At 40.4% G+C, this 11,198-nt stretch overlaps 1 protein-coding gene across 5 annotated transcripts; it reads left to right on the top strand.

Annotated features, from left to right (window-relative positions):
- Positions 1-801: 801 nt before the first annotated feature.
- Positions 802-11,192, top strand: LOC102211882 (palmdelphin-like). Of its 5 annotated transcripts, none has more exons than XM_005738078.1 (5): positions 802-941; positions 1,287-1,347; positions 7,074-7,098; positions 8,949-9,029; positions 10,053-11,192. In XM_005738078.1, the coding sequence occupies exons 4-5, from the start codon at positions 8,984-8,986 to the stop codon at positions 10,916-10,918; spliced, it is 912 nt and encodes a 303-aa protein (XP_005738135.1). In that variant the 5' UTR covers positions 802-941; positions 1,287-1,347; positions 7,074-7,098; positions 8,949-8,983; the 3' UTR covers positions 10,919-11,192. The 5 variants fall into 5 exon arrangements, with proteins under 5 accessions (XP_005738135.1, XP_005738136.1, XP_005738137.1 ...); XM_005738079.1 differs by having other exon boundaries at positions 7,074-7,502; XM_005738080.1 differs by lacking the exon at positions 1,287-1,347.
- The last annotated feature ends 6 nt before the right edge of the window (positions 11,193-11,198 follow it).

The raw sequence follows: 11,198 nt of genomic DNA, 5'->3' as shown, positions 1-11,198 counted from the left end.
ATCTTAATATAATAATAAAAGAAATAGTTGAGTACATCCTGCACTCTCATTAAATACTGTATCATAATTCATACTGTAAGATTTATCCATCAGACAGAAGCCACAAAACTGCTACTGCATATTTCCTTCAGCAGAATCATTTAAACACTTTTTAAAAATAATTCTAAGAAAAGCACCAACATAGGCTTCAAGCTACTGAGTTGAAAGTCATTCACTCAGTAGTTTTTCCCTTTTACTGTCCACTTTGGTCAGCCTTTTACCATCTTGAACTTTCACCTCACGTCAACATAATCTCAACTGCACCGCCATTGTCTCCTGTCATTTCAGTGGAATGGTCTTACTTGATATGCACTGCCTGTCCAGAAACCATTCCACAGTTAACTTTCTGGCCACTAACTATTGGTCTGTGAAATGAATGGCTCGAGGGGCCTAAGTTGAGCCTGCCCGCCCGCACTCAGACGTGCCATCAGCCCAAACATGAGTGACCCACTTCGCTGGGTATAGAGAAGGCCTGAAGCAGACCTCAGCATATTTATAGCTTACATTAACAGTACGCATATGGCATCAGCATGTATGCAATGTGCTGTGTCACTGAAGTATTTCTTTCGGTATCCCTGAACTCTGCCAATGCTTTAATATGTCGGTCACATCTCCTAAAAATATCCCCCCTCTACTCTTTCTCACTGTCTGTGTTTCTCAGTAGACTCCTTTTACACAGAACAAGTCCTTGTCTTTAGGGAACACGGCAGTAAAGGGGTGTTACCAAAGAATTCTATTAGAAGCGGGTGTAACCCACAGCGATATGAACCGTGTTCTCAGTTCTCTCTGGTTTAAGCAGGAGGAAAAACAGCCGTCTCTGCTGCTTCATCTTGCAGTAACCTGCTTTTTTTTTTTTAGGCAATTTGGCTCTTAGAAGGTAACTTACAAAGGGTGGACAAGGGGTAAGTACTGACTTAAAAAATGAGAAACTTACTTGAAAGCAAATCCTCTCATGGTAATATGTTTCTGAAGTCAGTACAGACAGTTCAATGCTTTCAGAAACATTCAGTGTTAGAAAATAATTAGAAGAAGTATGTGGTCAAAGTTTGTATGAATCCTGAACAATGTGAAGGAGTGTGAAACTGTACAAGCTTTCTTTATCTTACTGTATCCACACATGGACATCCAGAGTTTGGCCACTAAACATGTTTTAAATGTACTATTATCCTCCCTTTGATGACAACTTCAAATGCTTTTATTTCAAACTTTTTTCCTGTCACTGACCTGAGTTCTCCTTGCGTCACCAGGAGAGGTATCCATACTGTAAAAAGAGGAGAAACTCAGGAGTGAGACTGGGGGGAAAAAAAGGTTTGCATCTTTCTTGTGCTGATAGCTGATTGTCTCAAAGTCAACCCAAAAGTGTAATTTAAATAATATATGAAGTGTCTGAAATGTTTGCAGATGAGTCGGAACACAAGTCAGCATAAGCTACTGGCAATGGCAGGAGTATGCTAGTGGCCAAAGTTAACACAAGGAGTTTTTTTGTTCAGCGCTGTGCTAGCAACTGTCCGCAAACACTTTCTGCCTGGTCGCGGAATACACAATTTCCACCGAGATTGGTGGTTACCAAGAAGTCACTGAGTGATCTGTAGGCCTGCCTGAATCCAGTTGTTTTTATAGGATCTTCACACTTCACCTTTAGCATTTTAAAAATACATTTTCTGTCCTGTTGTGTTCATATTACCCTGAAAATACCTAGCTACTAGCTATTGTTAGTAACCAGCAACAGCTGCTAGGTCCAAAGTCTTCCTGGTATTCAGAATTTAGTCTTTAAGTGCTGTTTATTTGTTACTTTGTAAGAACTACCTCACCATACTATCTTTACATGCCAACAGGCTAGCTAACTAGTCCTAAATACTTGTTTCATGGAAGCATGTACAGTGTTTGGGTAACCACAGAGGAGACATTAGTATCTCAGAAGGTGGAGCAGATCCACTGCTCATTGAAAGATTGGTTGTTTGATCCCAGGCTGCTACAGTCTACATGTCAAAAAACGTCTTGGGTGAGATACTGAACCCTGAGTTTCTTTGAGTGCTCAAATACAGTAGAAAGTGCTAAATAACAGCCAGTCTGTATATGCTTCGCTGTTAACATCTGGGAGAACGGCTACACTGAAAAAAAATGTAGTGTTTTTTACAGTGAATTGTGCCTTTTTTCCTTTATGGAAAATGGGACGCTGAAATGGAAATTACGTCATACTCAAGAGATTTTCACAACACACGCCCAATTTGCTCTCCCCAGTTTCCTTTTTGCTGCTTCATTTCTCTTTATTTATTATTTGCACCTATGACTTCATAAAGCTTTCAGTGGCCTCATGCTTGCCATTCAGACACAGGACGGTCTCACTGGACCTTCAGCTAAACTGTGACTGCAGTGTAAACTGAGGCAGGGATCTGGAGTTGTTGCTCTCTTTTTAGCTGTGTTAAAAGCTGGCCGCTGGTAGGCCCCACCCTTATATCAGGCCATATCTTGTGGCTGCCAGAGTGAGATATTTCCTAGCTGACGTGTAGTCAGATGTTTTGGGTTGGGTCACTTGGACTTTATTATGTCTGATTTGCTCCAATCCACACATGTGCAAGCTGTTTTCAGTTACATGTTGTGTTTCAATGGCAGAAATCGTACAAACACCTCTCACCACAACCAAGTGGTGCACAGAAGAAAATGCATTTACATAAAACTCTGGCTGTTTTTGTGTTGAAAACTGAGAGAAAATGCAAGCGTCTCCTCCTGTAATGATGACGTCAGAAAAGGACCTTTATTTGATATTGGATGGGCACTGTTTGCTGCAAGCCACTATGCATACCATTGACTGCTAAACTGTTCCCTGAAGGAAGGATATAAGCTTTTTAAAGTAAACAAGACATAACAGCCTAAATTGTCTATGCAGCCAGTAGCCGTGTGCTGCATCATGCACGCTGCAAAAGCCTCCCACTCACTGTGCAGCACATTTCTGCGTTCTCCAAACACCCGCAGCCTCAGGCATGTGCACTGCTAACGGCAGGAGCAGACCATCCGCACTGCAGTCGAGCCTAAAGATACAACAATACCTCCTTTCTTCTTTGTGGCAGTAAATGTGAAGTAGTATTTGTTTTCCATGGAAGAAATACATGATGATATTCTCCAGTATATTTGTAGTGTTCCTCCATCATGGATACTGTGTTCTGATAAACAAGGAAAAACTGGAAAATTCTCATTTAATGTGTATATAAGCTACCACTTTTGACCAATAACATTATGTCTTTCAATGATGTTTCACATCAAACTCAATGTAAATAAAAAAAATCATGTATTTCGAAAGACGCTCTACTACCAAAGCAGGTAACTTACAGCAGGTAGGACTGCTAGTTTTTGGCCTAAAGTGTTAAGACACCCAATTGTCAGGTTTCAGGATGTCACTCCCGACAATGAGTGACAGATCGCATTGAGCAAGATGTCTGGGTCTCTGGGCTGTGGTGCTGAGCTGTGACATCTTTTCTCTGTCACTCTCAGACAACAGCAGGCTGCTGGCCTGACTCATACTCAGTAAGATCCAAAATGGCAGCAATACAATCCTCAGTCTTTCTGCCAGGACTGCAGAACGAGTAAGAGGACCACTGCCAGGCAGCTGGCCGTTTGTCTTGATCCCTTGAATGGGCCCTTCTGGTCTGTTAACACTGGCAGATGGTTTTGGTCATATATAGGCTACACATTATGTTCAGACTGCCACACATTAACATTGCGCAGGTGCCCATCAGCTCACCAAATCAGCTCTGACCTGTTAGGCCATGGACATGGCATCTCTGGGGCTGCCCTGTGGTGTCTAGCAATAAGAGGTTCTGTGGGTTGCAGACTGGGGACTTTGTCTCTATGTGTGGAGATTGTATGTAAATGTAAAACATAGCAAGGCAGATTCAGTTGATTAAAGGGAATCATATAATGATATTAATTTAATTTGTGAATGGGGAACTGAGCTACAAATCTCAACAATCAACTTTACCATCACTGATCAGGACAACTCTAATCTAGACAAAACATTTAAGTGGTTTAAAGGTGTTATTTTCAAATTTAAGGGTTTATTTCAAATATATCTAATAGATGAAGCAGGTTCAGTATTCTCTCTAAGGATACGTTAAAACTGAAGACTGGAATATCCAGGGATCAAACTACTGACCTTCCAATTGATAGAAAACCTGTTTGACCAGAACTTTTTTTATTCACTGACCTCTGATTTTTCTCATAGTGCTCCTTTAATTATTTTGAGCTGCTTATATATAAGCTGTGTCTAAGCAGACTTTCCTCTCTTGGCATCTCTGACACACCCCTAGCTTGGTGCCAATCATATCTCCATGACCGCTCCCAGTTTATTCAACTTAAATCATTTTGCTCTTGTCTATTCTCAGTCACTTCTGGTGTACCCCAAGATTCAGTCTTAGGCCCTCTTCTCTTCATAATTTACATCCTCCCTCTTGGTACCATTTTCCACAAATTGGATCTTCACTTTCACTGTTTTGCTGATGACACCCGGTTATATCTCTCCTGCAGGCCTGATTTTTCCCTCCCAACTTCTTCCCTTACAGAATGCCTATCTGAATTAAAATCCTCGTTCAGCTCTAATTTTCTTAAGCTCAATGAGGATAAAACTGAAATCTCCTTATTGGAACTAAATACAAACTTTTGAAGGCAAATCTTTTCTCACTCACTATTGATAACTCCACAGTTTTCCCTTCACTTCAGGTTAAGAGCCTAGGTATCATCTTACCTAGACAGTTCACTATCCTATAAATTGCACATCAATAATCTCACTGCCTATTTCCATCTACGCAGCATTAACAGATAACGTCCTCCTCTTTCCACCCAGTCTACATCTATTCTTGCTTTCAGTTGCTCTGCTCCCAGACTGTGGAACTCTTTACCCCCAGATATAAGAAACGTTGGTTCTCTCCTCCAGCTTAAATGTAACTCAAAACTCATCTGTTCAAATCTGCATATTCACTGTGAAAACACTGTTTGTTAATTTTATCTTGCACTTTGTTTCTATTGTTCTTCATTTTGTCATCTCTATTATTATTTTATTGTTAAGTGTCCTTGGGTGTCACCAAAGGTGCCTTTTAATTAAAATTAAAATTTATTATTATTATTATTATTATTATTTTTTTTTTTTTAAATTATCTGCTGAAACATCCGTTCATGATTATTGCAGATACAATCTCCCAACATTTACTCTAGTCTCCTATCTGACCCATCCTCGCCGCCTCTCCTCCAGCTCTGTCCTTCTGCTTCGTTTTCTTGATTTTCTGAGTTTGAACTTTCCTTGACTCTTATTTCGACATCCTTCTTCAGAGGAAGTTCACAAGAGGCCAGCGGCTCAGTGAAACAACTCCACCTCCTGTCCTTCATGCAATTTACAGCTTTCAGCTCAGTCCTGTGCTAAGCTGCTGAACACACAGCCACATTTAAACAGTTTCATTCAGATGCAGTTGATCGAATCACTGATTTGACTGTGTCAAAGTTAACGAGTCAACATAATCTACATTTTACTGGCTCACACTCATCGTTTTCTGAAGATGTGAATGTTTGCCATGAAGCATACAGTATTCTGTCACAGACCCACTGCTCTGCTAGCCATGATGAGTTCAAAAAGAAGGCAGCCATGTGACAGTTGACGTGATGGATTTAAGCCTAGGGCGTACGACATAAACACAGACACAGTGTCCACTGCTCTGAATCATTTATATTATGAGCTCTAATGTGTGTCGTTTTGTGTTGACACACATGATGTCTACGACAATGTGTGCGTGTGTGCATGTGTGTCAGGGAACAAACTAAAAGTCAAAAGAAGCCTGAGGATGAGACAGAGGGGGCAGCGGTTGCCAGAAAAGAGGTCTCTTAAGAAAAAAACACAGACTCTAGTGACTGCACGGCTTCAGCCAGATGACCAAGCTGCTCTCAAGTATAATAGGAAGATGTGCCCTAGGTTGAGTAAGCATTTACATATATACAACAACAACAGTAACTTCATATTTTAATTTGTGCTGTCAGCGTTAATCTCGTTAAAATGACGTTAACGACATAACCACATTAACGTGGCAAATCTCCACGAGATTAACGCTGACACCACTAATTTTAATTTGACATTTTTCTTTTCCTGATACAAAATATTAAATTGTCTGTACATCTATATCTATATCTCTTACCTAACTCCTCCTAGACACATTAATTAATCTGGAGGAAGTACATTATATTAACTGCCAGGATACCAGGATAATACACATCGTTAAAGCTTATGGGAATTATTTTTAGAACACTCATATCCTAATTAGCTGATCTCAAAACATACATGTACACTGTTCACAATACGTGTACGTTACATGTATGTGTATATTGTTCACATTATGTATATGCTGTTTTTTGTAAATAAAACAGTTTTTAGTGCAGTGGCACTTTGGGATTTAATGAACATAAAAATAATAACATGATAACATTAACATACATGTCTGAGTTTCCATACATGAGCAAAGTGGACAAGCACTGTAGGCCTAGCAATAAAATATCCATAGGATAGGTTTTTGCGAGTAATTAAATATATTTACAGGAGCAACAAGACCTTTACCTGAAATTAGGTAAATACTGACAACATCCTGCTTGTTTTTCAATGCAAGCTGTACTAATGTAATGCCTTAGCATCATGTATACATTTTAGCATGTATTTTCTTCTTCTATCAAAAAATGTGTCGTATTTATTGACCTCTGGCCTCCACCAAATGTTCCACTGTGCGGTCCAGCCCACATTTAGCTCTGTCTCATGCTGACAGCCAGTATCAGGCATGAAATGGTTGTTGGGCAAGACAGTCTCAGCTTCTTTTAACTTGATGGAACTAAACTTGATTCAACACTTCTCTGACGATGGCTGTGAAATATTTACAGCAAGGCACAAACTGGGGAGGGCTCGGGAAAGCGAGGGGCAGAGGCATGAGTTTAAAGTTGCAGACTCAGTATCTGCTTTGAGTGTCTGACCATGGGGAGTACTTAAAATTGTCTCTTCCCTTTACCCACAGGCTGGCACTGACAAGGACGTGCAAGGTAAGAAGTCAGCTGCACGTAGCTGCCATTAGCTTACCATCAGCTGCTATCATATTTTGTCACTTTTCATCACTATGCCTGCCTAGAAACCATTCTTTCTTGGCAGATGATAATTTGCCATAACTAAGTCTTTGCCTGAAGAATAATAATCTAAGTCTGTGTGACAGAATGGAGCCGTGGCTGAGAAAGAGCTCTACTTTGAGCGTAACAACATTACTTAAATTCCTTCTGACTCTGTGTGCTACAAGAAGACCATTATCACAGCACTTTTTGGCCAATCTCCACATTGTGAACAAAGCTTCTATGGAGTTGGGAGGGACACAGAAGTAAAAAGAGTGTATACATTATAAAAGCACATCCAGCCCTGATATGAAGCAGTGAACATCTGACACTAAGTGAAATATGTGAGTGATGTTAGTGTTTGAGATATAAATAAACAGACAGATGCATACAAAAAATCAACCCTAATTATGTTAAAGGAGAAAATTGGAACTTCCTGTTATTTACTCACATGTTGTTTCCAGGGAAATAAATAAATCATAAAGAGAAAAGAGAAAAGAAATCAACGATTTTAAAGGCTTTTTTTAATCTCTGTTTTTGTTTCTTGTATATTTTCTAGATAAGATATAGCCTATATTTATACTCAGCACTATGCAGAGGTCTTGCACCATCACTGGGAGGAGACACAATACCCTTAGAGTATTACAAGCTAATGTATGCCTAGACCAGTGGTGTCAAAGATAAGGGCCAGGGGCCAGAATCTTTTGCTCCAATCAGGCCCATTGGACGGCTTTTCTTAAGTTTTACAGCTTTTCCCACTGATAAACTCCTCTTCTATGGTATTCATAGGACACTAAATAGGTATAAATAAGCAAGTACACTAAAACAATAAAATAACAGAAAGTTCCTGTTTTTTCACTATCTAAAATCTACACTATCTACTGAAGAAATGTATGATTTATCTGTGGATTATGGGATTATAATTACAGGGCAGAGAAATATTCCTATAATTTTAAACATTTATTTCCTATCATTTAAGCCCATCTTTATCGTGTGCAGAAACTGAGCTGTATTGTTGAAATGTTGTTCTTTTTTATTAAAAAAAACTAAAATAATAAATGTGTAGTTGTTCTTTACACTGACTGAAAGCGGACTTTCACTGGCCTGAACCAGTGGCCCACAGTGTAAAATAATTTGATGTCCCTGGCTTAGATGAACAGGAAGTTCTGTTCCAGAGTAGGAAGAAGGAAAATCTGTGCAGATCCATCTGCTGTGATGACCCCTTGGGAAGGGCGCAGTCAAAGTACCTCAATTCTCTATTTAACTGAGCTCATCCCTTAGTAAACGTATTTAAGAACTACAAGATACTATGTTTGAGCTAAGTTGTTTTTCATGTAACAATACTTTATTTATCCCAACCATTGGAATAAATAAAGTATTTCTTCTCCTTGTTCTTCTTCTTATTATTATTATTATATTATGAAAAGGGGTGTTGCTATCGCTCCTTCAGTTGTGGTGAGAGCAAATTTGTGAACTTTTAAAACTCGTCTGCGCACGTCATCCTGAAACCTCCACACTCTTTTTATGCGCGTCTAATCTTGTGAGTGAGCAGTGTTAATGATAAATGGAAAACTGTTAGCAGTGTTGGGCACATGTTCATTATATCACTTTGTCTCAGTAATAACTGTGCCTATTAATATAGATAGTGCACAAATGACATCCTTAATGAAGACATTGTCAGTCAGGTGATTTGTGTTCATTAACATCAAATAGAAACACAAGTAAAAACACTCTGAGCGTACACTGCACTGAAAATACAGTTATTTCCATGTCTATGTTTTCTTTCTCAGGGAACAAACTGCCTGTGGGTCCCTTTTCTGTACTAATGGCGCAAAGGATGTTGAATGAAGGTGGGCAAGATGGCCGATCAGGTGAGACACAGGAATGGACTATCGATGATGGAATTTTGTGAATGCTAATGAAGTGTGCATGACAAAAATGTTTACCAGTGAAAATGCCAACTGTACAAGTTGATAAACCTAAATTTTGGCAAAAGGCTATCCTCAGTTATTTGTATTTCCCTCTTCGTCCTTCCCTTGGAAATGATGACCTCTTTATTTAATGTTGCTCCGTCCAAGTTCAGCCCCCAGGATACGACTTAATGAAGGGACTGCAGTGAAAGGCCTGGGAACAATGTTATATTTAGCCTTCTTGTTATTTCTGTTGGTTAATTTTTAATGCCCACTGGAGGGCTGTGTGTAGAGAATAAGCGTGCTACATTTTGCTCATTGTGCCCCTATAATTTCTGTTGTGCCGGCTCACATTAGTAACACAAAAGCTCTGTTTCATGACCTGGCATTGACCTTAGTACTTTCTCACTTTTTGTTAACACCCAGGCCTATGAAACATTTAAAAGCAGTTTTGTTAGGAAAAATAAAGGTCTCACATAGTCTGTGAATGACTTGAAATCCTCCCTTAGTTATGCTGCAATAGACATAGGCTGCCGGGGGATTCCCATGATGCATTGAGTTTTTCCTTTCCAGTCACCTTTCTCACTCACTATGTATTAACAGACCTCTCTGCATTAAATCATATCTGTTATTAACCTCTGTCTCTCTTCCACAGCATGTCTTTTATCCTGTCTTCCTTCTCTCACCCCAACCGGTCGCAGCAGATGGCCGCCCCTCCCTGAGCCTGGTTCTGCCGGAGGTTTCTTCCTGTTAAAAGGGAGTTTTTCCTTCCCACTGTTGCCAAAGTGCTTGCTCATAGGGGGTCATATGATTGTTGGGTTTTTTTCTCTGTATCTATGAAGCGCCTTGAGGCGACTTATGTTGTGATTTGGCGCTATATAAATAAAATTGAATTGAAATTAGATCAATATGAATATTTAATTATAACTGGGCCTTTTGATTTGCCTCACTGTAAGCATTTTACTTTGTCTTTTGTGACTGCAGTTCTGGGAATGTTGGAGGTGCAGGTAGAGCGGGACCCCAAGACAGGTGCCACCATCGTTAGGTCAGTGGCTCCTGTGTCCACACCAGCTGGTGCTCCGAAGGCTACCACTGTCTTTGACGACGGCAGGAGGAGCATCCACACTATCAGTGGGTCAGCAGATCAACCCTCGTCTAAAGAGCTTGGGCAGATCTTGAGTGTCATCGATGGGGTCGGGATGAAAGTGCTGCTGAATGAAGTCACAGTCACACCAACCAAGACAGAGACAGTAGAAGCTAGCAAAGGCTCAGAGAAAAAAGGCCTGTCGCTTCATACCCATCCCAGCACATCAAAGGAAGACTACAGGCCATTTGGCGGCTCCAGAAGCGATGATTTAGAAGTTGAGCTGAGCAGTGAGAAGTGTGTTGTAAATGTGGGAAACACAGATGATAAAAACACGATGGCAGTGAGAGACACTTTGGAAAAAGTAGATATTGTGGAGAATCAGATGTTGGAGGAAAGTCCTGTCACACTTGTGTTCTTGGGATACGCTGATGCTACAACAGACCAGAGTCAGAGCCAAGAGGAGCAGGAAGGCATGATCACTGTGGAACGAGTGATAATCACGGAGGATGGAGAAGAGCATGTCTTAGGACCTGAAATGCCTCCTCCACTTTATTCACCATTAGACCAGGTAGCAGAGCAAGGCACCGGGAAAGAGTCCAAAGATGAAGCAGTTCAGGTTATTCCCTCGGGTGGAAACGGAGCTGGAATCAATGTGCAGGCAGAGGAAGGTGATAAAGAGTCACATAATACATCGCCACCAGGCATAACAGAGGGAAAAGGCAGTTCTACGCACAGGAGCTGCCGGTGTTGCTCTGTCATGTAAGAAATGGTTGAAGAAAGACTCCCCGTATACCATGTATACACTGCTTCCTTTATATGTTGCTTTATATGAGTGGGTTTAATAGCATACTAAACCATCACCCACCATTTCACCTCCCCTTGATAATAAAAGTGGCATTTATATATTTGTGCAGCTTCTACAAAGCTGAGAACTAAAGTCCACTTCCACCCCCTACTGGACAGAAATAAGAACTTCAAGCAAGCAAGCTTATCCAAGAGAAAAAATCCACACTAAATGTTTAGCCATGGTTCCTGTAGAAATG

This window comes from Pundamilia nyererei, unplaced genomic scaffold (genome assembly GCF_000239375.1).
Source record: "Pundamilia nyererei isolate P.nyererei 1_Seehausen unplaced genomic scaffold, PunNye1.0 scaffold00081, whole genome shotgun sequence".
Taxonomy (NCBI): Eukaryota; Metazoa; Chordata; class Actinopteri; order Cichliformes; family Cichlidae; genus Pundamilia; species Pundamilia nyererei.
This window is presented reverse-complemented; position numbering and strand designations above follow the sequence as displayed.